Below are 27,588 nucleotides of genomic sequence, written 5' to 3'. Positions count from 1 at the left end.
TGAACTCCATCTTGCAAAAATGTTATCTTCAATATATTGACAACTTCTGAATAGAAAATATCAAACTAAATAACACCACTGGCTGGTTTTTGTTTTTTGTTTTGTTTGATGTTCTCATTGCTCTTTTTGATTCAGAGTCTAGTACAGTGGCTTCAGAGGCTGGTAAATGTGGAATGTATTACCCACTTCAAAGACTGAAGCTTAATTTTTTTTCCTCATTAAACTTTTGTTTTAATGGGTCTCAAAATTCTGTGACAGATTTTTGGTCAAGTTGTTTCCGTTAAAAAGTACTGATTTTTAAAAACTAATAACTTAAAACTGCCACACACGCACAAAAAAACCCAAATGGTCCACAAAACATTCTCCTTTCCTTCTGAAGGTTTTACGATGCATTGTTACCATTAACCAGTCTTTTACTATTAAACTTAAATGGCCAATTGACACAAACAGTTCTGAGACCGTTTTTCCACCACTGATTAAGACTGGGGTGGCAGGTATTGGGGATAATACTCATTTAGCCTTCTGAGCTTTCTGGGCAGACTTGGTGACTTTGCCAGCTCCAGCTGCCTTCTTGTCCACTGCTTTGATGCCACCCACAGCAACCTTCTGTCTCATGCCACGAACAGCAAAACAGCCCAGAGGAGGATAGTCAGAGAAGCTCTCAACACACATAGGTTTGCCAGGAACCATATCAACAATGGCAGCATCCCCAGATTTCAAGAACTTGGGACCATCTTCCAGCTTCTTTCTAGAATGATGGTCTATCTTTTCCTTCAGCTCAGCAAACTTGCAAGCAATGTGAGCTGTGTGACAATCCAGCACAGGGTCATATCCAGCACTGATTTGGCCTGGATGGTTCAGGATAATCACCTGAGCCGTGAAGCCAGCTGCTTCCATTGGTGGGTCATTTTTGCTGTCACCAGCCACGTTGCCACGATGAACATCTTTGACAGATACGTTCTTGACATTGAAGCCCACATTGTCCCCAGGAAGAGCCTCACTCAAAGCTTCATGGTGCATTTCAACAGACTTTACTTCAGTTGTAACATTGACCGGAGCAAAGGTGACCCCCATACCAGGCTTAAGAAAACCAGTTTACCCTCGGCCCACAGGGACAGTACCAATACCACCAATTTTGTAGACTTCCTAGAGAGGCAGACGCAAGGGCTTATCAGTTGGACGAGTTGGTGGCAGAATGCAATCCAGTGCTTCAAGCAGTGTGTTTCCACTGGTATCCCTATCTTTACAGGTGACTTTCCATCCCTTGAACCAAGACATGTTAGCACTTGGCTCCAGCATGTTGTCACCATTCCAGCCAGAAATTGGCACAAATGCTACTGTGTTCGGGGTTGTAGCCAATTTTCTTAATGTAGGTGCTGACTTCCCTAACGATTTCCTCGTATCTCTTCTGGGTGTAGGGTGGTTCAGTGGAATCCGTTTTGTTAACACCAACAATTAGTTGTTTTACACCCAGTGTGTAAGCCAGAAGGGCATGCTCACGGGTCTGCCCATTCTTGGAGACCCTGCTTCAGATTCACCAACGCCAGCAGCAACACTCAGGACAGCACAGTCAGCCTGAGATGTGCCTGTAATCATGTTTTTGATAAAGTCTCTGTGTCCTGGGGCATCAGTGATGGTCACATAATACGTGCTGGTCTCGAATTTCCACAGGGAGATCAGTGGTGACACCACGTTCACGTTCAGCTTTCAGTTTATTCAAGACCCAAGCATACTTGAAGGAGCCTTTTCCCATCTCAGCAGCCTCCTTCTCAAATTTTTCGATATTTCTTTTGTCGATCTCACCACATTTGTAGGTCAGATGGCCAGTAGTGGTAGACTTGCCCGAATCTACGTGTCCAATGATGACGATATTGATGTGAGCCTTTCCTTTCCCATTTTGGTTTAGGTTTAGCGGTGGTTTTCACGACACTTGTGTTCTGGCGGCAGACCCATTGTGAAAAAGCCTGAAGCTTAATTTGAATTAAGTTCTATCAATCCTTGGTTATGTAACAGAAAATATTATTTCATGTCTCTGAAATGGGGTTCTTTATCTGTAAAATATGACTGATGCTAAATATCAGGTGATTATGAAGATGAAGTAAAATGGTATATTAATAGCATTTGATATAGGACCTATCTTATTCGATATAGCACCTATCTTAGACAAAGTGAATGTTGGCTACAAATAAATGTGTATGGAATCGAATAATTGTTCTTATCTTATTTTTAGAGACTATAAATTTAAACACTTGTTGGTTAACATGTTATTTTTACTAAATTCTTGGTAACTTGGAAACTGAAGCAATATTGCCACTTCAAGTACATGTGAAGCAGTGGTGGGGGAGATGATTGGAGAATTTCTGCTTCAGGTACAGATAGACTAGACCATTTTGGTCTTTCTTTCTTTCTTTCTTTCTCTTTCTTTCTTTCTTTCTTTCTTTCTTTCTTTTTCTTTCTTTCTTTTCCTAAAGATTATCTATTTATTTTGGAGAGCGAGAGAGAGGGAGAGAGAGAGTGGGACCAGGGGCAGAGAGAGAGAAAGGGAATCCTAAAGCAGACTTCAGGCTTGATCCCAGGACTCTGAGATCATGACTAGAGCTGAAATGGAGCATCAGCCACCCAACAGATTGCACTACCCACGTGCCTCGTTGGTTCATCCTCCTGACTAAAAACATCATTGAAAGCTGAGGTTGATAGATGATCAATTTGAAGGCATCGTAGAGCAACAAAAGAAGTAGAAATTTGTGGATCAAGATCGAGGAGAGGAGGGAAGCCAAGAGCAGTGAGCCTGGCACTGGAGACTCCGTTCTTCCTTGAGGTGGTGGTCCGTTTCAGAAGCAGAAACTGAAAACCTGAAAAGTTTGGTTTTAAAATGAGTTTTGAATAGGTAACATATTCATATGGTATAACATTTACAGTATACAGGGAGAATCAGTGAAGGTTTCCTTTACATTTTTGTTCTTTAGATACTGTTTCCCTTTCCAGGAGGCAACCAGGGTTACACACAGGATATCTTTGTGTGCCTGAAAATTAGTAGGAAGCACTAGACAGATTTCCAGAGAGTTGCATGGCAGATCCTTCAGTGCCTGTTTGTTGCAAGTTTGCCATGCAAATAAATCTAGTGCTTAGGTCAGTCACTTTCAACCAATATTCTTAAATATTTGTTTAAAATATAATGAGGGGAAACTAATTTTTAAAATTATTTATTTATCTTAATTTTAATTTTTAAAAATATTTTATGTATTTATTCATGAGAGACACACAGAGAGAGAGAGAGGCAGAGACATAGGCAGAGGGGGAAGCAGGTTCCCCGGGGTGGGGACCCTGATGCAGAGCTTCATCCCAGGATCCCAGGATCATGACCTGAGCCAAAGGCAGACACCCCACCACTGAGCCACCCAGGTGCCACTATTTTTTTTTTAATTTTAAAAGATTTATTTATTTATTTATTTATTTATTTATTTATTTATTTGAGAGGGAGAGAGAGAGAGAGAGAGAGAGAGAGAGAGAGAGAACATGAGTGGGAAAGGCAGAGGGAGAAGGAGAGAGAATCTCTAGCAGATTCTGCTCTGAGCACACTATACACCTTGGAACAAGGAGCCTATCTTGGGGCTTGGAACTGGTCATGAGGCTAGATCTCACAACCCTGAGATCATGACCTGAGCAGAAACCAAGAGTTCGTAGCCCAACTGACTGACCTACCGCGGTGTCCCAGAGGGGAAAATAATTTTAAAATAAATATTGTATGTGGATATCAATTCACTTATTCCATTTATTAGCAATGCTCCAAAGAATTGTAAAACATTTGCTATAAGTTTTGTAATTTTCTTCTCCTGTTTTCTTTTATGAGCTTTCTAGAACACACACATTTGTGAAAGCCACGATGGACACTGTGTGTGGGTCTTGCAAAAATACTCAGCGGAGGCATGTTGGCATAATGAGGATTTCTTAAAGCCTCCACTAGAACTGTTGGTTAGAGTACGGTCAATTTAACTTTTTCTTAGTGTTAGTTGCCTCTGAAAATCCAAATTAATTGTAATTTTTCTATTGATGACTTAATCCTTTTCTAGTTACTTTCTTATTGTTTTAATATCCTTATCTAAATGAATGCTGTTTTGTGTTCCTTTTTTGTATTTTTCTATTTTATCACCTAGCTTTAAAATTAGAGGTCTCCTGTTTTAATTTCCCATCCATTCTAATTTTCCTACCTATTGAGTGTTTTTAATTTTTAATCAACCTTTATTTTTAATACAATCTAATTCTTTAAACTTTAATTTATTTTGGGACGCCTGGGTGGCTCAGAGTGTGATCCTGGAGTCCTGGGATCAAGTTCCACATCCAGCTGCCTGCATGGAGCCTGCTTCTCCCTCTACCTATGTCTCTGCCTCTCTCTCTGTGTCTCTCATGAATAAATAAATAAAATCTTTTAAAAATAAATAAATTTTAATTTATTTCATTCTAAAAATTCTTCATAGCCTTTGAATTTTTAAAAAAGATTTTATTTATTTATTCATAAGAGACACACAGAGAAAGGCAGAGACATAGGCAGAAGGAGAATCAGGCTCCCTGTGGAGAGCCCAATGTGGAACTTGATCCCAGGATCTTGGGATCATGACCTGAGCTGAAGGCAGACATGCAACCACTGAGCCACGCAGGTGTCCTATTAGCCTTTGAATTTTGGTCCTACTCCATTATTATTTTTAGTCTGTACTTATTATTGATTTATCTGTATAAAAGAGAAGTACCAGACCTTAGTCAAAATGAGGCATGGATCTACCAAGTTTAAGGAAATTGATTTTCGTTTATAATAATTGGGAAAGTCAAAGTTTTGAAAGATAGCCAGCTGGTATCGTCATCCAAATTTGTTTATATTACTGATTTTAACCATTCAATTTAGACTTCCCAGAAGGATTACAGCTTGTTTGTTTATCCCATTTCTTGACTAAGCTTGAGACCTAGATTTCCCAGAATCCCTTCTCCTGCATGGTTCCAGGTTAGAATTGAACAAAAGAAAAATTTGTATGGGATTTGGAAATGAATGAAATTGAAGACTACCTTCAGAAGGTCATTACCTCAGACTGGGTGATGGTAAATATACCTAGTGAGTCCCACCTTGCCCTTTCTTATCTCAAAACAGTGTCTTGCCTCTCTTGCCACCTACTGGTCCTGCTAACCAATCGCAGCCTCTGACCCCCCACTGGATGTGTGGCTGCAGAGCCAGAGGGGATAGCTACACAAAGGTGACTACTTCCTAAAGGTGACAATTGGAAGAGAACTATCTGCGAATTCTCACTTTCCAGTCCCACTTTGGCTAGCAGTTGAACTTGGTTTGTTGGATTTCTCTACCAGTTCCATTTTGTCCACTCACACTTTGTCTATTTTTCTGATTCTTTGACTCCCTTACCAGGCCTTTACTTTTGAAATTCTCCTTATATTTGTATAAAGTTCAATTATAATAATAAATCACCAATTCTTGTTATACTTACAGTGGCTCTGTTTTCCTACTGATACACTTGGAATCTTTTGATCTTTCTACTCTGTTTTTATTTATTTATTTCATTTCATTTTTTTTTTTTTACTCTGTGGTATTTATTTATTTATTTTAATTTATGATAGTCACACACACACAGAGAGAGAGAGAGAGAGAGAGAGAGAGAGAGGCAGAGACACAGGCAGAGGGAGAAGCAGGCTCCATGCACCGGGAGCCCGACGTGGGATTCGATCCTGGGTCTCCAGAATCGCGCCCTGGGCCAAAGGCAGGTGCCAAACCGCAGCGCCACCCAGGGATTCCCTACTCTGTTGTCTTTATTGTTTCAATCGTATCTTTCCTCATGGCTGCAAAATGGCCACCACAACCAGCCATTATGCTCTCACATGACATTACCACAAGCAAGAAGCAGGAGTATTGGCATCTAAAATCTTTCTCTTTATATTATTCTTGATTTCAGGGAGGAAAAATTTACCGTAAGCCCTTAGCAGAATCTTCCTTAAGTCTTGTCATTCAGAATAGTGTCATGTACCTTCCTCTGGTCAGTGACAAATGGAGTGGATTGCCATAACTGGTTTAGACCTGTGGTCCTGCTTCCTGGCTGCAGGTAAGGATAATCTGGAAGCTTTTAGAACATATTTTCACCTGTGCCCAACTTGCACAGATTCTAATTTAATTGTTCTGAGGTGGTGCCCTGGTATTTGTAAAATTCTCCCATGGCTTGGATCAAACATGATTCATTCTCTAGAGCTGTTGCACAACAAACAAAACCAGAGTTCTGTACAAGGAAGAAGGTAGAAGTGCCTGTAGGGTAGGCAATCAAGAGTGTCTTAGGACTTTTTTTTTCTATTTTATTTACTTAAGTACTCTCTATATCCAACATGGGGCTTGAACTTATGACCCCAAGATCAAGAGTCACATGCTCTTCCGACTGAGCCATACAGGCAACCCAGGATTTTTTTCTTAATTTTTCTTATTATCTCATATAAGGATGATCTATAGAAGAACACTTGGGTGGCTCTGTTGGTTAGGCATCCAATTCTTTATCTCAGCTCAGGTCTTAATTTCAGGGTCATGAGTTCAAGCTCCACATTGGGCTCCATGCTGGGCATGGAGGACCCAAAAAAAAAAAAAAAGATGAGAATAGACAAGAATATGACTAAAATCCCCATCATTTGCATCATATAAAATCATTAAGCCCTACTATATTTTATGCGTTATTCAAAGCATATGTTCCATTTTGATTAACTCTAGGAAAGATAGTAGGACAGCTATTCTTCCATTCCTTAGTTACTCGAGGTAAAGCCACCTTGAGTGTGCTACCAAACTATGCTGCACAGGGCTCAAGTAATAACTATTCCTTTGTGGGGCATGTAAGATTTTTAAAAAATCTATGCAAACATATAAGTCCCTAATCAGGAAAAACATTAAGTGATTTTCAGAAATTTTACCTAGTCTTGTCAAAGATTTGAGATGATATTTCTGTTAAATAAACCATAGAACGCTAAAGACATTCTGAGGTTGACACTGATCAGAATATCTCAGGTCAACTATATCTTTACCAAATATGCTTTTGCTAAGACCCACAGAAAGAAAAAAAAAAGTATAGCTTTGAGTGTTGTGTGTTCTAATATGCAGGCTACTTGAAGGAAAGGAAACACATCGGGTCCTTAACTTTAGGATCGAATCCAGCTACTAAGAATATTAATCACTGAAAGACACATTTCAGAAATCTGCCAAATCTAAAGTATTGGCTTATTTATCCTGTCATTCATTAACATTATAGCTTTTTTTTTTTTTTTTAGGATTTATTTGAAAGAGAGAGAGGGAGAGAGTGTAGAGTGGGGGGAGGGGCAGATGGAGAGGGAGAAAGAGAAAAAGGGATTCTAAGCTGAGAAAGAGGCGAGGCAGCTGATAGGGAGTGGCTTAATCTCAGGACCCTGAAATCAGGACCTGAGCAGAAATCAAGAGTGGGACTGCCCAACCTACTGAGCCACCCAGGCACCCTATAGCTTCCTTTATTAGAAGTTTATTTATTTATTTTTTTAGTAATCTCTACAACCAATATGGGGCTCACACTCACAACCCTAAGATCAAGAGTTATATACTCTGATTGAGCCAGTCAGGCACCCCTAGCATCATAGCTTTTGATAGACTGTTCTCTAAGGATTGGCAAGCAAACTTGATCTTTTAAAACGAAATCATGCTTAATCATTGTCTGCAACTCGGAGAAGTTGCAGGCTATACTTTACTTAGGCAAAATGATGGTTTTTATCTTACAGAAAAAAATTGGTTTTAAAATTGTATATGTTTATTTTTAAATGTATTCACATGGTTCAGACTTTAAAAAGAGTACCTATGATGACATCTTCCCAAAACCAAACAAAGAAACCTTCATTTGAACAAGTCTTTATCACTAACAATTTACAGAAAATACAACAACAACAAAACAGATAAGCATGTTGAATGATATCATGTGAATGCAGTTACCAACATCTGGAATATGGAAAAATCTATAGGACAAATAATTCAGCTTCTTCAACAAATAAATTGCAAAGTACAAAAAAGTAATTGAGAGAGAACCTATAAATTAAAAGAAACATGCAATGTTTGGAATTTATGTGAATCCTAAGTTGAAAAATCTTAAAAAAAGACTCCTGGGTGGCTTGGCAGTTGAGCATCTGCCTTCGACTCAGGGTGTGATCCCGGAGTCCCGGAATCAAGTCCCACATCGGGCTCCTTCCGGGAAGCCTGCTTCTCCCTCGGCCTATGTCTCTGCCCCCCTCTCTCTCTGTGTTTCTCATGAATAAACAAATAAAATCTTAAAAAAAAATAATTCACAGAAGTTTTGGGTATTTACCTTTCCTCAGTGCAGAGTCAGTTGTTAAACAGACTCTAGGGAAGATTTGAAGGAAAATTCACCATAAACATTGATAGAAGAGTGGCAAAGTCCTTTCAGACTCTCAACTGTCTTAGATTTGGGAATTGGAAAAGATCATGAATCTCACTACAGGAACTTGAATTACATATTCTGGCCAGAAGACCTATACTAAAGTATAGGTGTTAGGTGGCACCCCAGTAAGCTGCCTATTTATTTCATTTCCTATTTCATTTCTAGGGATTCCATGATGTACTAGTTACTACCACAGAACCCAGAAACAAAACCCTAATTACTATTTCATCCCTGTGGCTTATTGTAGTAATTTCATCTATCTTATCTCTGACAGTCCAGCACTGTTACCTGACCTCTAACACTCCAAGGTCTCATTTTTTCCCTTGGAGTTGGGTGATGCAATTCTGTTGTGGGATCCTGCAATATTATTATCATTCCTGGTATACAGAAGATATCTACTGCAGGCCTCATCATAGAAAGTGGTGTCATCATCCCTAATCCATTTTTTAATGCCTTTGTAAATGGCAAGTCCTCTGGGTTACTACAGAAGCTCTGGTTTAGGTTGCATATAGTAGATCCATGTCAACATTCCCATTTCCTTATGCATTTGAATAGCTTTTTCTAAAGCAGTGGTTCTAAACAGTTATTCCTAAGATCAGCAGCTACATCTGAGTACTTGTTAGAAATTCAAATATAGGGGATCCCTGGGTGGTGCAGTGGTTTGGCGCCTGCCTTTGGCCCAGGGCGTGATCCTGGAAACCCGGGATCGAATCCCATGTCGGCAACCGGTGCATGGAGCCTGCTTCTCCCTCTGTCTGTGTCTCTGCCTCTCTCTCTCTCTCTCTCTCTCTGTGACTATCATACATAAATAAAAATTAAAAAAAAAAGAAATTCAAATATGAAAACTCCAGACTATACCTACTAAATTAAAAATTCTGGGGGTAGGGTTCAGCAATCTGTGTTTTAACAAGCCCTCCAGTGATTCTGATGCAGGGTTAAGTTTGAGAATCACCATTTTAGTAAGAGTAGGTTAGAAAAACCGAATGACTATATGTCTAAGAATTTCTCATTATTATTTACTTTCAAAAATTGAAGTTATGGGGCACCTGGGTGGCTCAGTCAGTTAAGTGTCTGATTGTTGATTTCAGCTCAGGCCATGATCTTGGGCGTCATGGGATCAAGCTCCGAGTCAGGCCCCATGCTCAACAGGCAGTCTGCTTGGGATTCTCTCTCTCTCTCTCTCCTGCTGCCCCTTCCCTCACTCATGCTCTCTCTCCTTTCAAATAAATAAAATAAATCTTTTTAAAAAATTAAAGTTATAATTCAGAGAAAGTAATGCCAAAGAGCTAGAAAAATTATTTTACTTTTAAAAAATATTTTATTTTCTCACTAATGACTACACCCAATGTAGGGCTTGAACTCACAATCCCAAGATCAAAATTGCATGCTCTACTGGCTGAGCCAGCCAGGTGCCCCTACTTTACTTTCTATTGGGTTTGGGAATTTATTTTTGTATCTCTCAGGTAGGATAAAAAGATCACTCAAAGAAGGGCTGATTTCAAAGGAACGGGGTACTATTTAGTTTTGTGAGCCCTGTTAACTGTACCAGTGCCTTCCACACCATGGTGGAAATGATTAGTCCTCTCAGGTGAGTGCAAAGCAGTAAGGGAAGCAATTGCCTCTCTTTAACTTTCCAAAAGCTGGAAAGGACTAAGAAGCAAACTACATGAAAGTGAGGACAGTGAGAAGGAGAAGGATTTCAACAAAGGAAACCAAGTAAAGAATTTTTTTCTCCTGTGATGAATTTGTAAGTGATATTTGTAGCCAATATGCCACAAATGCTTGGAATTGATGACACCATGTATTGTCAAGAAATGAAAAGTTATTAGTACTAGTTCTGCCTATATTTATAGTAATAAAAGAAATTTTCAAAGAAAGAGAAAACAAAAAGTCTAAAAAAGAGTCTTCATTGATTGTACTGTCAGAGTTGTTGGAACTAAGTCAGAATAGAATTTTTTCATCCATTAGGAGGTAGATTTGGTAGGCAGAATCATTTTCCAAGTAGAAATTGTTGGTAATTTTAGATTCTTTGTAAGGAGCAACTTGATTTGTACGTGCAACCAGTTAAGCAACTCAATGCCAAGTTGGAAAGTTCACCCTGTCAAGTTTTTGCTGTGAAAGCTGCACTTTTGTGATGGGTTTGAGTATTTAGATGCACCAAAGAGCCCTATCAAGACTGGCAGTATTAATTTTCATGCACAGCAGATGTATGAGGCATAACTACAACTATCATTATTGTTTAAATATTTGCCGTCTTTGAATCTGTGTTTTAATGACATTCAGCTGGTAGCTTCCCATGAAAATTATTTGAATATACTTTTGTGACAGAAGCAATATACTTCTTTTGCAATCCAGAACCTGTAGGGAGGGTTATTTTTGTTCAGATAAACTTTTTATAATGCTATCCCCAAAAGTACAAGTTTAAATTTTGATCCCTAGCCTAAATTTGATGAAGGCAGGGACGAAGTTGGTCCTTGTTACTTTGTCCTCAGTGCTAAATACATGGAACAAAATGCTTACTCAATGAATGTCTATGGAATTAATGGACAATTTCCTGATTCTAGTCAATCAAAAAAATTCAATAGCTCTTTCAAGGCTAGGAGAATTTTGTCTCTTCTTGCCCCTAGCCCCAACAACAAACCAGAAGAATCTCTACTGTGTTTTAAAAAGAAAAAGAGCTCCTTACCTTTGCTTTGAACTGACAAAAAGTGTTTAATAATTGCATCTGGCATTTAATACTTGAATAAATCCCAGCAAATATAATAAGTCATAAAATAGTAACTAGTAAAAACAGAACAATTTGTCTTGTAAGGCTGTTTACCTTTGCATGTTAATTTTTTAATGTGTTCTTCTTCTTTTTTTTAATGTGTTCTTTTTTTTAAAGATTGATTGATTTAGGGCAGCCCTGGGTGGCTCAGCGGTTTAGCGCCGCCTTCAGCCCAGGGCCCGCCCAGGGCCTGATCCTGGAGACCCAGGATCGAGTCCCACGTCGGGCTCCCTGCATGGAGCCTGCTTCTCCCTCTGCCTGAATCTCGGCCTCTCTCTCTCTCTCTGTGTCTCTCATGAATAAAAAAATAATATCTTTAAAAAAAATCGATTGATTTAGATCAACTGTGAGTGGGGGAGGAGCAGAAGAAGAGGGAGAGAGAGAATCTCAAGTGGATTCCTGGCTGGATGAGTCATGGAGCTTGGCTCACAACCCTGAAATCATGACCTGAGCAGAAATCAAGAACAGGCCCTTACCCTTACCAACTGAGCCATCCAGGGGCTCTTAGTATGCTAATTTTTTTAATGATTGAATTCAAATTAGAGAAATATCTGGGCAGGGAGTTTTCTGAAACACTGTCCTTTGCAAAAGAAATAGTTATTTAAATATGTTGAAACAGGGTGCAGTGCGGGTGGGAGGTCCTAGTTGTTGTTAATAGTTGTTAAGTATAGTCAAGTGTAGGTTTTGCATTATGACAATAACAAAAACCAACTGATGGGTTGTTTCTCTCAGGGTGAATTGAATTCTTGGCTGACAAGAAGTGGGAGTTATTGGTGAAGTTCTTATCAACGGTTTGGCTGGGCTTCTAGTTTGAAAACTTCTAGTAGGTTTTTGATGAACACAGACAACTGAATAAAAGAATTATAGTGAGTCACACCTATTCAGATCTCATTAGATCAAATAGAAGGTGAACTCTTGCTTATTCCTTCAGACTAGGAGCTCTTTTTAGCTATATATTCATTATTTGAGTCTCTATGTAAATTAAGTCCCAGGGAAGCAAAATACAGTATTTTCTTTTTTCTTTCCTTTTTTTTTTTTTAAAGATTTTATTTATCGATTCATGAGAGACGAGAGAGAGAGAGAGAGAGAGAGAGAGAGAGAGAGAGAGAGGCAGAGGGAGAAGCAGGCTCCATGCAGGGAGCCCCATGTAGGACTCTATCCTAGGACTGCGGGATCATGCCCTGGACCAAAGGCAGACACTCAACCACTGAACCACCCAGGGATCCCCTTCTTTCTTTCTTTCTCTTTCTTTCTTTCTTTCTTTCTTTCTTTCTTTCTTTCTTTCTTTCTTTCTTTCTTTCTTCTTTCTTTCTTCTTTCTTTCTTTCTTCTTTCTTTCTTTCTTTCTTTCTTCTTTCTTTCTTTCCTTCTTTCTTTCTTTCTTTCTTTCTTTCTTTCTTTCTTTCTTTCTTTCCTTCTTTCTTTTTTTTTTTTGATTTTATTTACTTGATGAAAACACAAGAAGGGGGAGCTGTAGGCAGAGGGAGAGGGAAAAGCAGGTTAACCGCTGAGCAGGGAGCCTGATGTGGGAATCCATCTCAGGACCCTGAGATCATGACCTGAGCTTAAGGCAGATGCTTCACTGACTGAGCCACCCAGATGCCCCTGGGTATTTTCATTAATGAACAACCACTTATAAAATTATTCTACAAGTATTACTCCCTAATTAACAGTAGCATTGTGAATTACATTCCAACCCATTTGTTGGTCATTTTCTTGCCAGTGTAGCCAACAATACAATGTGAACATATGCAAGTGAAATTTATGTTTCAGGATTGTATGAAGTCAATGAAAGTTCTTTTGGAGAATTGTTCAAATCCCACAAAAGTTATTATCACATAAGTTTCTGGTAAAGTTAAATCAATTAAAAATTGGAAAGAAGAAAATTTATATGGATGCCATGGTAGATGCCATAGTAGCTTCAAGACAAATTATCTGAATAACTGGTTAAGAAAGATCTTTGGGAACAGGTCTTGGAACATTTTTTCTAGAATGACCAACTCTGTGATCATAGTTTGTAAGCAAAAGTGAAATGGGACATTATGCTGTCCCATTTATCTTACCATTTTGTTGGAGAAATTATACTCTGCTCCCCCCAAAATTGACACTTGATTAAATTGAAATTGAATGAATGAGCTGTTTCATATTAGTGTAAATTCTTCCATTGTCACTTTTTGAAAAGTGTGCTCATATGTATTACTTCGGTTATCTATAAATGGACAATGTCAAGTTTTCTGAAAACATGTTCTGCAGAACACATAGTCCCGGGATGCCTGGGTGGCTTCAGTGGTTGAGTGTCGGCCTTCAACTCAGGTCATGATCCCAGGGTCCTGGGATCAAGTTCCACATCGGGCTCCCCGCAGGGAGCCTGCTTCTCTGCCTTTCTCATAAAGTCTAAAAACAAAACAACAACAAAAAAAACCCCAAAAACTGTAGTCCCAAGCAGTCATCTGTGAAAAAAAGGAATCCACACTTGTACAGAATATTTTGTTTCCCACTCTCTCCTAGTATCCCTTCTGCTCTGTGTTCAAATGGTCATCTTAGATTCCAGGTTCCTTTGTCCTCCTCTCTGCCTTCCTCTTGGGTTGGGCTAAAGGGGATGAGGGCTGAGGGAGAATGGGGAGGTAAGCAGGACATTAAAGGAGATGGGGAAATGGAGATAGCTATTTATTCCTGGGTCTCTCACCTCCCTTTTGCAGGATCGCCACGAGTTAGTTGGCTGTCTTCCTACTAGAGTCACGGCTTCTGTGAAGCAGTCCTCTCTATTCAGCTGTTCTCTCCAGTGTTAACTGCTCTCCCCTCCTTTGCCTCTTACGGCCTGGAGATGGTAGCAGTACTGCATTCTCCCTTGTTGGTTTCCCTCTATTAAATGTTTTCAATTGCCCACTGTGAATGTACCATCTGTTTCCTTCTGGGAGCTGACTTATTCAACAATTATACATTATATTGTATGCTTGGAAAATTTCAAAATTCACATTAACATATTAAAGGCACTAAATAATATAGCAGTAAATAATGCCTAAGTTTAGGTTAGTGTTTGCCAAACTTTTTTCATGGCACCATTTTTCTAAGAACATCCCTTGAACATTTTCTTTTTTAAGATTTTACTTATTTGTGAAAGAGAGAGAGAGAGAGGGAGGCAGAGACACAGGCAGAGGGAGAAGCAGGCTCCCTGCAGGGAGCCAGATGCAGGACTCATCCCAGGACCCCAGGACCACAACCTGAGCTGAAGGCAGACGCTCAACCATTGAGCCAACCAGGTACCCCAAACATTTTAATTATAAAATTTCTTGCCTTAAAACATACAAAGCCAAATGTAATGGTTTGCAGCTTGATAATTCAGGGTAATCAGAAATATCTGTAATTGCTCTGTGCTCTGTGTGAAACATTGATGGACTGAAGGTCTACAGAGCTATCTAGGCCTACGCCTAAGGCTGTTAGTTATACCATTGATGTGTCCCAAATGGCTGTGCTTTTTGAATTCAGCTGTTTTCATAGTTCAAGTCTTTTAGTATCAGGTTAACAAGTATATCTTGCCCATGTGCTTCTTTCCCCATGTTCTGCATCATATCTACTACCTCTAGTCAGTCAGGAAACCAAACTACCAAAGCTGGCTAGTTAATCTAAAATAAGATTAAATAGGCTTAGATAAGCACCTTTGATTCCCTAATAAGCACACACTTGGATGCCTAAACTTCATGACATCTATTTTGGTTGCTCGAAAACTTTATCTCCCATGCTTGATATTTCAGTTATGTGGGATGTTACTGTAGATATACTATTTAAAAACAAATTTACTGTGGGGGGCACCTGGCTGGCTCAGTGGGTAGAGGATGTGAATCTTGATCACAGGGTTCTGAGTTCAAGCCCCAGGTTGGACATAGAGCTTACTTCAAAAAAAAAAAAAATTTGTAAACTCTGATGTGGTAGCAATTACTGCTGTGTATTTCTAGCTTTCTAGCACAATAAGATTGCATTTTTTTGTGGTGACTGTGACCAGTTCTGTCCAATGTGTTAAGAAGGATTTCTTAGTTAAGAACTTATTATCAAAGCTCGTTTGGCCTTTTGTCACAACTAGCACTGTTCTAGAGAGAAGATGCTCCATCAGGTGGGGTCCCTACAATGGATATGAAGCTTAAGGAATATCTAAATTTTCTGTTTATGCAGCATTATCTTAGCTTATCCTGCTTACTTCAAAAGGGTCTTTTCTATAAAAAAGGGTAAAAGTGGGATCCCTGGGTGGCGCAGTAGTTTAACGCCTGCCTTTGGCCCAGGGCGTGATCCTGGAGACCCGGGATCGAATCCCACGTCGGGCTCCCGGTGCATGGAGCTTGCTTCTCCCTCTGCCTGTCTCTGCCTCTCTCTCTCACTGTGTGCCTATCATGAATTAAAAAAAAAAAAACAAAAAAAAACCCAAAACGGGGTAAAAGTTCATTCAAAATGAAAAAATTTACAAAATCACATGGTATTTTCTTTCAAAAAAGGAGTTCCATAGGCAGTTCGAGAACTCCTAAAACCTTTTATTATTTTTTTTTAAAGATTTATTTATTCATGAGACACACACAGAGAGGCAGACTTAGGCAAAGGAGAAGCAGGCTCCCACAGGGAGCCTGATGTGGAACTCAATCCTGGATCCCAGGAGCTCAATGCAGATGCTCAACCACTGAGCCACTCAGTCGTCCCAAGAACTCCTAAAACCTTTAACTGATTACATAAATAAGGTCAGAGATATGCAGTCATAGCTGTGTGTAGTGTATAGTCACCTTTGAATCCCTGCATTTTTGAAAGATTTTGAGAGTTGAGGGAGAGCAGAGGAAAACTCAAGCAGACTCCCTGTTGAGTGTAGAGCCCAAAGAGGGGCTCAATTCAACAGTCCTGGGAGGATAACCTGAGCCAAACTCGAACTCAGAAGAGTCAGATGCTCAACTTGCTGAGCCACTCAGGTGCCCCAAATCCCTGCATTCTACTTATCATAGTCCCGTAAATGGAGGCTTATATCCTTTATGTATAAAATTAGGAAACACAGGATTTTAAGATATCAAATTATGAAAATTACCTGACAGTAAGATCCTTAATAAATATTAAATAATAGTAATTGGTTAACTTGGCAATATAGAATTGTAGAATTACTGTTAATCCTTCCATTTATAACTTACTGCACAAAACTGGCCTAATTCATTGAAGGCAAACATATTTTCCTTCCAGGGTTCTGGTTAGGCTACTTACACCAAGCATGATGCAGAAACATGATGTCAGACATTTTCAAACCAGTCTTTTAATTTTCGATTCAGGTGTAAGAATGCACCACACACACACACACACACACACACATTTATTCAAAGAAATCAGGGAATGTACAGTATAAATGTGTACAGCAAATCCTACTTCATGTATTCTTTTCAAAACCTACTTTTAAAAGAACTTGTCTACATGTAAAAAAAAAATTACTTTATCCTGTCATTTCCCTTTGAAATTACATTGTCTTAAATTCCAATAGAAAGTGTTCTTAATTATGGAAAGGACTGGAGTATTCATTGTAGGCCAAAACCTGGTGACACCATCTTTGTTTTCTGCTGTACTTTTAAGGGCCTAGAAACAGATGAATAGAATGACATTTAAAAATAAATCCCAGAGATCAAGATTCTGAAGCCAAGTTGATGGGGACCACATTATCATTTTGAAGTGCTCTGGCTAGAAAGGTGATGTAACCAGATGTGATCACATGCCTGGGCTGGATACTTCAAGGCATAGAGCTGTGTGAAGGTGTGGGAATAAGAGCACTGTTCTAGGAAAAAGGGGGCTTAGGAATAACAAATGGTTGCCCTGCACTGAAAAATGACCAACCTTATTTCTAGGTTTTGCTTTCAACTAAAAGACTGCATTGTGTCTTGTTATGATTCAGTACTCACATTACTTACTTGTCAGCATTATGGTTCCTATAAACAGGCCTATTCAACTAGTTACTATTTACTACTATGATAGCAGTTACTATCATCCTACTGAGGTAAATTGTTATCCAAAACCAAGTAACCAAGTTTTCAAACATCACCTGATAACTTCTTATATTCAAGACCTCATTATTTCTATTTTATTTCTTATTAGATATAAGGAATCTCCCAGAATGTGTAATGGGTATTTCTATAAGTAGCCATATTTACAAGACAGAAAATATCTGGATAAAAAGCAAATTTCATAATTTGTATACTGTACAGATGAGGTTTAAAAATCGATTTTTAAGCACCATATATATATATATATATATACACACACACACACACACACAATCCAATACTGCAAACCAACAATGTTTCAAACTCAAGATGTTTCATTAATCATGATGGCATCTCCTCTCAATAAACAAATGCTGTTTTATGGGCTGTGTGATAATAGCATTATCAGTTATCAATTACACAAAATTATCAAATTACCCTCAGGGGTATGCTGTGTTTAAAAAAGAACAGAACGGAGGTTAAATAACTAGCCCCGATTACAAAAGATCTAAGATTTAAGGAACTAAAGGATCCCCAAAGACCTTTTCTTATCTCTTTTGCCAGCTGTAAAGTTTCAACAATGGTGTATATTAAGTGCTAAACTGGCATAAAGAGACAGAAGCAAAAATCTTCTGTGGACTACCATTTTCTTTTGCATTTTACTCAGTTGTAACTTATATTAAAAATAAAAATCAGACAGACACATCTGTCCCTTTTAGATTAACATGAGCTATATGCAAAGGAAGTACTTCAGATTACCGAAAGGAATTTAACAGTTATTAAGCCCTCATGTGCCAAACACTGGTTCAAATATCAAAACCTATAAAGACATCTATTATTTGCAAACGAGAAAACAGGCTCAGAAGTTGCCCAAAATGGAGTTATTATTTGGTGGAACTGAGCTTCAAATTAAGGCCTTCCTCTACAGTTTCTCCATACAGCATAGTACATTGGTTCAAAACAATGTAAACCTTTAAGTCTATAATGGAAAGTATTTTTAATATTAAGCAGTTCTCATGACCTTAAATTGTGTAAAGAGCTTACTAAATGTCAACTTCATTTAATCCTTCATTTGTTAAAAAAAAGAGGACATACTTCAAATGGCACTAAGTGAAGCATAATTAATTTATATCATTTTCTACAAAATAAGTTAACTTTAAGCCAAACAATTTCAATGATGATAAATGCATTTCATTATTTATTTAGATGTTTAAGCTCTCGCACTAGATTTTTACAAGCTGGTGAACACTGACAAATTATTTCTCCCACAGAACTATAACCACACATTCCCAGACAGTATAAATATATGGTTGAACTAACATTAATACACATCACCATTTTATCAATTACATAATAAAACAAATTATCAAGTATCCAAATATTAAGTTACACAGCTCAAAAGGCATATAAAATATTAGATGTCTGCTCAATTCATTAGCAGAAACCCACTTTTTTTTTTTTTTTTTTTGCAAGAGAGGTTGGGAAGAGAAAAAAAATCACACTTCAAACAAAAATAAGTTGGTAAACAACTTCAGATAAGAAAAAAAATACAAGAATTTCAGAAATTTTATGATTAAGAATTGTTTTAGCTACAATAACAAAGCATCTCTACATTTTAAAAAAATATTTACTAAATTAAAGAGCATATTCTACATGTTCTGCACGAGACAAAGGCAACATTTACTAAAAATACTTAATAGCCCCCTCCCACTCTTTTTTCAGGCCCTCCCTGTAAGTTGCACCCCAAAGTGCAAACATTAAAATTAACTGTAAGGCTTTTTTGTCTGGAGACATTAAAGACATGTGCTTCTGTACAACGTAGATTTTCAAAATGGAGGTTTTCCATAACAGCACAAAATGAAGTTTGTAGAAAGACATGAAATAATCATTTTAAGACTTAGTAAAAATCCCCCCACCCCCAAAAAAAGGAAAAAAAAAAAAAGAGTTGAGCGAACCTGATGTATACTGGTATAAATGTGGGAGATGTAAACATAAAGTGAGCAGGCAAATAACCATATAGGCCCTAATTTCTATGTTTGAAATGACTGAAGGAATAAACCACATAAGGTCTAGAGTGTTCATAGTTCCTGGGATTTTAGTTCTGTATGATACTAAAAATATACAACAAGTATTGTGCTGGGTATTTTGGCACCTAATCTTTCTAAATTTCTTATATATTGATAAGATTCTGGCATGGGAATAGATTTAAAGACATAACTCAATACTGCATGATTTCAGGAAAGGTCAATTGGTACAAGTGATAAGCACATTTTAAATGCTGTAAAGCAAGAAACTTTTGCTAAGTGTCCAAATAGTTTGATCTTAACCCAAACAAACATAGAGGTTGCAATTCCATCAAACTTGTGGCCTGATAAAACCGCTTTCCAATACTCCTATGGAAGCTTCATTAGACTTAATCACCAAGCCAACATATTGGCTAATATGTATATATGACAAATTAGGTCCTGTTTCAAGTTCCACTTCCAAGGCAATGACATCAGGCACCCCAGTTTTATTGAATGCAACAGTTGTTTCTATGACCATTGGAGTCTTTGAAGCGCAGCCGCATTTTAGGACGATACTTCTCCAAATACAAAAGTTGCTTGCTGTTAAAAGCTCCACGCCGCTTTCTGGATGAAGAGAAACAAAAGATGAAGTTACTAAAGCAAAATCCCTCCATGTTACTGTTTACTATGCTATACACCAATTATCATCTGCCTTGGCAATTTATCTTTTATTCATATGCTGTGACTTTATGCTTAATGTATAGTTTGGCACACATGTGTAAATGGAAAAAGGGTACTAAAAAAATCCCAAATTCTCGAGTGTTGGTTACAATAGTCAAAAATTTATATATCCACTTACATGAGAGCCAAGAAAAGACAAATTTATTGATTAGAATCTCTGTAATAGGAGCATTTACATGGAGTGCAAAAAGAGTAAGATCTTATATTTCCTGGTTTTAATACTATCTTAAAAATGAACATAATGGATAGATAGGCTGTGGGGGAAAAACTAGGTTTCTCAGTAATAAAACTCACTGACAATGCAGAAATGAAAATTCATTATATACTCACTGTCTTATGAACTGTACTGCATCTTCATATTTCATTCCACCTTCAATTAATGCTAGGGCAACAAGCACTGGAGCTCTGGCAAGGTAAGAATTTTGATAAATCACTTTTTCAAAATCAAATCCTGAAAAATTCAATGCTCTAAACATTCATTCCCTAACCCAAAAGTACTATCATTTACTACCCTTCCTATGTAATACCTTATAGCAATAATGTTAAAAAACTAATAAAGCCATCAGCATTTCCCTACCAAATTCAGATTTTTATCTAGGACCAAAAATGAACGATGATGCCCTTAATTGTTACAAATAAGTTTAGAAATTAAGACTTGTATTATTTGAGGTCAACCTTGGGTGGGGGTGGGGGGGGTAAATCTTGATAAATGCAGACAATTTTTTTTCTGACTCTAAGCAGTGAAAAATACTATTTAAAACAATTTTTTTTTAAAGGTCATGAACTCCTTTTCCTAAAGATCTGGAAATGTCTGCTTCCTTTTTTGTTTATTATCGATGAGATTGTGACACAGTTGCATACCACCCTTTCCAGGGGCATCAATATTAATTTTACTGTTTTTTTTTTTTTTTTTTTTTCTGGTGGGGATGGTGGTAGGTACTCACAAATCTGGATATGGTTATTTTGGCATTACGTGGTTGAGTTCCCACTGAGTTGGAATCTCCAGGATCAAGAGTGCTTTCAAAAGTACCCCATATGCAGCGCAAACCACCTTAGAAACTGTTTTTAATTTTTTTCCCCCAATGAGCTTGGACAATGATTCTAGTATCATTGATATAACCTAGCACACACGATTTATTCTGTGAGCAACTGTGCTCACTGAGACAAGTATAAATTACAACTACAGCATTTGTTAGTTCCAGCTGTCCTGGAATACATTATTCTATTACATTCACCTACTTTTAAATTTAGTTTAATATGTAACCTAACAAAGCAAACTCACTCACAAAGTGATAACTGAATCTTTACTAGACCTAAAATCAAGTTTTTACTAGAATCACGACCAATAACATTGAATAGATTTAAGAAATCCTCTTACCTCCCAAGGCCTGCAACACAATGGACAGCAATACAACAACCAGGTTCTTCACGAAACTTAATTTTTACAAGACTTAACCAGTCATCAACAATCTGGTTGGATGGTGGTGCACCATCATCAAAAGGCCAATCCTAAATCAAAAGAACGAATAAACATTTTAGATTTTTAAATATAAATGTCAACTAATAATTCTAACACTCAAGTACCTTCAAAAGCATTTTAATATGCTTAAACATGTATTTTATGAAACCCCACTGTCCATGAAATGCAAATAAATGCTGATTCTTTATAAAGATCTCATTACTTCAAAGCTTTGCTTAGCTTTCATCTTTATTTAGAAATGAAGATGCTGCACACTTTTGTAATAACTTAAAAAGAAATCAAGTTTTTTGAAGTTGGTCACTTTGTAGCACTATCTCATAAACACATAGAAACTATTAAATACTTACGAGAACATGGATGCCTTCTTTCTCCACAAGAGTAGTGTCATAAGTTGCTTCACATACTCTAACTATTGTTGTAACTCCATACTTCTTAAGTTCCTGGATAAAACATACATAAAAAACACTTAACGAAGTCTTTTATAACTACGTTATTATTGCTCACCAATTGTCCAAAAGGTATTGCTAGTTGACAGAAAATCATGGAATGAATGGTATAACCTAAATGTATGTTTTACAGGAAAATGAAATCTTTCTATTTTTATTTATTTATTTTATTTTCATACCCACCCACATGCATGACTCAATCTTGGGAAGTGAATTTTTGTTTTAAATGACAACATTAGAATAACATAAAAGGGGAATATTAAACATATGTTTAATAAATGAGAAGTTAAAAGAAAAAAAAATCCTGTGGCCCTTCATATATGGAAGTAGTTTATAGTCATGGTAACACTGGCTAGATGGAGATGACAGAAGCAAATCAGGGACAAAGGTAAATAGAATCCAAAGGAATCACTCATGACCACAAGTAATCTGACTTGGCTTGATTACATTAACTCCTTAAACTTTTGCTCATTCAAAGTACACACTGTAATTCAGAAACTTAAAAAGTATATTCAAAGATTCTAAAACCCTGTAAGTACAGTGGAAAAAAACCCCACAGCATTTAAAACTACAAGCCTTTTTAAGGTTCATAATCCATTATTACTAATTATAATTAGTAGCTAAAAGTCGGCTTTTAAGCATCAAATTGGGTCCAAGATATTAACTAACTCTGGTTACAGTATTAGTCATTAGACTACATAAATAATCTCTTAAGTGGCAGCCTTCCTCCTATAAATTTCTTGTACGTGAGAATCATACTGTTATACTGCCCTTATATAGATTAAAACAGGCAAACTGTGAGGCAAGAACTAGATGATCTTATTACAAATCCAAACTAATTCAAGTACATGTCCTTTTTGAAATGTACAGAATTATCTTCCTGTATAACCTAAAGAAGAAACTGGTATTTCATTTCCGGGACCTGAAATATAGGTATACCAGTAAAAATTTCCTAAACTGTTTAGTTTGATAAAAAGCCCCACCATAAACCGCAATCAGTTTAAGACATTAAAAAAAGTATCAAACCTTACCTCTATAAATTTGTTTAAGGTCGCATTGGTTGGATTGTGTGTAATAAGAAATCTCATGTTCTTGTATGTGACTTCCACAGGAGCTGGGCGGTTCATTCGAGCCATGTTAATTTAATTAAAAAAACACTCAATAGGGTTATGAAAGAATTTTAAAAATTGAATACAGAAATGATGCAAAGAAACTGAGTCTACTTCAATATACTCCACTCGAAATTCTCAGTGCTTTGAGTATGAAGTTGGGGGTAATGGGAAATGAAATGAACCTCCTAACAAGAAGCAGCAATTCTTCAATCCAGTAATACTGAGGCAATAGAAAGGAAGTGCACTGAGGTTTACCCCATCCAGGTCAGAACTCTTGTAAAATGCTCTGTGGATTTCAATTCAACACTTCTGTGTCCAGGTTAACCACTCTTATGGGGGCTTCTTGGTGGAGTAGTAATGAATTTCTACAGTTCACTTGTCTGCATAGAGGTCGTGCTGTGCCTGGCAGTAATCTCCACTGCCCTTCAGAAACTCCATAAATGTGTGACCAAGAACACCACAGAACTGCTGTTTAAAAGAAAAAAAGAGAGAGAAGAAAAAAGTTGTTTTCCAATTCAAAGGTACATGTTATATGCTTTTGTAGTATTTAAGTGCACAATCGCCTTTTCAAATCTGGGCCCAAGCCACCTTTTCAACTTTTACTTAAACCACAAAAATACAAGGGTGATTGCAAATTAAATCAATAACCATAAAACAATCACTCACAAGTAGAGTACTTTTAATTGAAATTAATGACCTAATACAGAGACCCCTCGAAGAACACCGGCGTTATATTTAGACAAGATCACCTACACATACTCTTCCATTATTTATTCCTTTTAAATAGTTGGTGGCTTTACAATGTTATAAAATCTACAAACTTTCTATATTGATTTTTTCCAATAAGATATTTTTACATATTGTAAACTTAATGAAAACTTTGCATAATTTACTTACACCTCTAAAGACTCAACCAAGATACTTCTTTTAATTTTTAAAGTAATCTTCACATCCAATGTGGGGCTTGAACTTAACAACCCCACGTTGTACTGACTCAGCCAGCTAGGCACCCCTCAACCAATATGTTAAGAGGAAAAAAAAAGAAACTGGTTTTCAAAATGCTTCCACATAACACTAGATCTCATTTGATCTCTAGCAACCTATTAAGTTATAATTCCCTTTTAACAGATTTTCCTTATCTGAGTCTCTGGAAGTTAATGAACTTGTGTGTGCTTAGGAGTAAAGAGAGAAGTAAGAAAAACTGATAGGTTAACAAGAGCACCCAGGGCCAGCCACTGCCCCAAACACTGTATGTACACTCAAGGGCAAATTACCAAACAAAATCTTTTAACTAAAGATTCCCTTAGTTTAAATATAAGCATTTCAAAGGCTTAAAGTTAAATTCAAACTATCTGCTATTTTCATTTTGCACCTTTAAATAGCATTTTGCACCATGCTAGTTACAGTTTCTAGAATAGTTTTGCTAGATTTCGAAGAATTCATATGGAGATCTGGCAGATCATTGAAAAACATCAAGTCAAAAACCCACTTCATTTTTCTGTCAAAGGGAACTAAATCAAGAGTCATTTCTTACAAGGTTGTCTCAGAAGAAAGAGGACTTTCCCAATTCCGAAAAATTTAATTTCCAAATTTGTTCAAAGGAGCCCTCAGAGACTGTACCTTCATGTATTCGCGAGCTGGGTTAAAACATTAGTGACCACCATTAAGGACGTGGCTCTAGTACAGACTGCAGTAATCTGGAAAGTAATTTGTTACACTTCCACCTCAAATCCTAGATATTAACTTCCTCAGAATAAACGAATTTTGGCAGCCTTTCCAGGACACACAATGAATTAAAGAAGTCATTTGTGAAGCTGTTAAGTGCAAGGACTCGTAGCTCGGTATTCTGATTTACAGATTCTATCTTTATTCAATTGAAAGCAGATGTTTGAGAAAGGCAGTATTTCACATCAGGACTTCCACGCTTAATAGCTAAAATTCCTGTTACAGCTGAATTTGGCCCTCTCTATTCACAGAGGCTAGTTTCACATCAGTAGGCAGAGAAAGCAACAGAAATCACTTGGTGGAGCCATCCAGTGGCCGGGGGGGAACTTCCACCGACGGAGCAGTGACCGCGACTCCCTGACATCTGTTCTGCCCCAAGCATTCCCTCATCACCAATTTCCTCGCCACAGGAAAAACTATCCACAATAGGCAGCTCGGAAATACCAAGGCACTTCTTTCCCTTCCCACCTATCATCGCATATAATCACAATAACACACGCGAGGGGGGGAAACAAAGCAATTTCTGTGCAGCTTAAGGCTGGTTCTCAGACTGCAGAGTCCAAGCCCTTAATCCGTATAATCACTGTGCGCAATAGTTTGTTGGAAAGTTTGCCCCAGATCTACTCAGGGTAACGCATCTAGCATAGAGCATACATAAAACGCCGCTTTCCTCTTGGGAACTGCCTAGCTTTTCGGTTTTCAACGGATTTACTGCCATCAAACAAAATTCGTAAAAAAAAAAAAAAAAAAAAAAAAAAAAGGCAAAGAGTAACAGGAAGCATTGCCTCAGAATCTGGATCCCAGGCAGGTCGGCGGTTCCAACTACAGCGCAAATAACTTAATACTCTTGGAATGGCAGAAGGCTTCCACGGATAGAAGATAAACCTCAGAATTCTGGCCCTGGCTGGCTACTGCTGCCACAAGCCAAAGAAGCAGGCAAACACCACATTACACCGAGGATTTCAGGAACAGCTCTAAGTCGTCCCCGATTAAAAGGCGCCATCCAGGGCCCCAAGATCGGCAGGCGAAGCGCACACTGGTGCCCGGCCGTGGACTCCGTGGACTCCTTCGCTTCAGCGCAACAGTAGTCCTGGCAGTTTCCAAGGCGCTCGGACCCAGACCAGCGCTCCGCCGACCTGCCCCAGAGGAAGGACAAGACTCGGCTTGTTCCCATTACCCACAGCCCGAAGTGGGGCGTTAAATCCGGAACAGCTCGAATTACCAGGTGGAGGCCGAGGGCGCGGGGCGCGGGGCGCAGGGCGGGGCAGGGAGGCGGTCTCCTCACCTACAGCGGCGCCGCGCGCCAGCCCCCGCAAGGCGGCACCTCGCGGAAAGCCCCCGGAGGCCGCAGCTCCGCGCCGGGGCCCGCCCGCGGCGCCCCCTGTCCGCGCCGCAATCACGGGTTCGCGCCGCGCCTTCAGTCAGGCGCGCACGCCGAGGCCATTTTGTCTGAGGCGCCGGTCCGGGCCACGGAGCACAGGGGTGGCTGCGCCAGGCTCGCGTCCCGCGCCGGCCCCCCCGCCCCCCGCCCCCGGAGCCCTCTCGGCCGAGACCGTTATCAGCCTCGCCGGCCGCCCCGCCTACCCCACGCCGGCCCGGGCCTGGTGGCGACCCTGCCGCCGCGCCCTCCCCGTATCCGGCTCCGCAGTGACACGCGCAACCCTTGCCCCACCCCGGGCCACGTCTCCCGCTCCCCAGGCGGGCCGCTCTCCTTCGGCCAAACAAAGGGGCCTCGGGACGCCGCGGAGCCCGCCGGGCCCCGGACGGGCGCGCCAGACCGGAGGGCCAAGGGCGGAGGCGGCGGTCACAAAGCGGCTTTTGTGCCGCCCCGCCCGGCCTGCGGCGGGGGCCGAAACCGCCCCCGCCGCCCCCGCCGCCCCCGGCTCGGCAGGGACGGGGAAGCCGGTGCCTCCGGCGGCCAACCGCCGCCCCGCAGCGCCGCGGACCCCGGCGTCCGGGCCCCCGCTGCCAGGGGCCACCGGAACCGCGCGCCGGGGCGGCGGGGGGCGGACGCCGGGCTCCGAACAAAGGCGACGGTGGGGCCGGGGGGGCCGGCCGCGGAGCCCCGGCCCCAGGGGCGGCGGTGCGACGGGTACTCACAGGAATATGTTTACTCATTGAAGATTGTGGCCTAATCATACAGCCGGTCCCGAGGCGGCGGCGACACAGGCGGCGGCGGCGGCGGCGGCTGCAGGGCAGGGGGTAGCGGTGGTCGTGGCGGGGCGGCGGCGGCTTCGCAGGCGGCGGCGGGGGCACCAGACTCTACCATGCAGTGAGCGGCTCCGAGAAGAGCGCGTAGCCCAGCCGGCCCGCAGCACAGGGAGCCAATACGCGCGGCGAGGCGCCCTTGCGTCACGAGCCCTCCCTTTTATAGCCGGCGCGACGTGCGAACGCCCGGCCACCAATCAGGGCCGGGGGCCCCGGGCCGAGCGCCGACGAGCGGGGGCGGAGGCCCGTCCCCCTCGGACGTCACCGCGCGGCGGCCGCTGCCGGTGTGAACCGGTTGATGAATGGCGAAGCGCTGGAGTCGTAGCATCTCCCTGGCGGGGCGGGGCGGGGCGGGGCGGGGCGGAGCGGGGCGGAGCGGGGGGAGGGCCGGGGCAGTCGGCGGGGGGGCGGGGGGGACCCGGGGGCGGACGGAGCCTGGGGTGGGCGAGCGATGGGAGCGGGGTCGGGCGGGGGGCGGGGGGGCTCCCAGCGGATCGGCCGGAAACCCCGGTGGTCATAGTGAAAGCCGCCGAGGGGCGCGCACAGGTCGCGTGCGGAGCTTTGAAGTTGCCTCCACTTAAAACGCAATCCCTTTAGGGCTGGAAGTGTGTCTCAGCTGCGACCCCACTTTATTCTGCCCGAAGTCAAACCACAGCCCTCTTTGCCAGCGGTT

General features: G+C 40.3%; 1 protein-coding gene and 1 pseudogene across 2 annotated transcripts; both read right to left on the bottom strand.

Annotated features, from left to right (window-relative positions):
* Positions 1-371: 371 nt before the first annotated feature.
* Positions 372-1,897, bottom strand: LOC129512367 (elongation factor 1-alpha 1-like; annotated as a pseudogene).
* A 16,475-nt stretch (positions 1,898-18,372) lies between these two features.
* Positions 18,373-27,193, bottom strand: PTP4A1 (protein tyrosine phosphatase 4A1). Of its 2 annotated transcripts, none has more exons than XM_055330288.1 (6): positions 26,808-27,193; positions 22,902-23,447; positions 21,772-21,864; positions 21,323-21,453; positions 20,275-20,349; positions 18,373-19,823 (listed from the first exon to the last, which is right to left on the bottom strand). In XM_055330288.1, the coding sequence occupies exons 2-6, from the start codon at positions 23,004-23,006 to the stop codon at positions 19,553-19,555; spliced, it is 675 nt and encodes a 224-aa protein (XP_055186263.1). In that variant the 5' UTR covers positions 23,007-23,447; positions 26,808-27,193; the 3' UTR covers positions 18,373-19,552. The 2 variants fall into 2 exon arrangements, with proteins under 2 accessions (XP_055186263.1, XP_055186261.1); XM_055330286.1 differs by having other exon boundaries at positions 19,574-19,827; positions 26,808-27,186.
* Positions 27,194-27,588: the final 395 nt, after the last annotated feature.

Source organism: Nyctereutes procyonoides, unplaced genomic scaffold (assembly GCF_905146905.1).
Source record: "Nyctereutes procyonoides isolate TBG_1078 unplaced genomic scaffold, NYPRO_anot_genome, whole genome shotgun sequence".
NCBI classification, from domain to species: Eukaryota; Metazoa; Chordata; class Mammalia; order Carnivora; family Canidae; genus Nyctereutes; species Nyctereutes procyonoides.
The sequence above is the reverse complement of the archived record's forward strand: the minus strand, read 5'-3'. Positions and strand labels throughout refer to the sequence as shown.

Excerpts from the sequence above, each read along its gene's own strand:
- PTP4A1 (XM_055330288.1), bottom strand. The coding sequence starts at position 23,006 with ATGGCTCGAATGAACCGCCCAGCTCCTGTGGAAGTCACATACAAGAAC. Across the intron at positions 21,865-22,901 it reads CCTTAAACAAATTTATAGAG|GAACTTAAGAAGTATGGAGT; the intron begins GTAAGGTTTGAT and ends TGTTTTATCCAG. Across the intron at positions 20,350-21,322 it reads TGTGTTGCAGGCCTTGGGAG|AGCTCCAGTGCTTGTTGCCC; the intron begins GTAAGAGGATTT and ends TTACCTTGCCAG.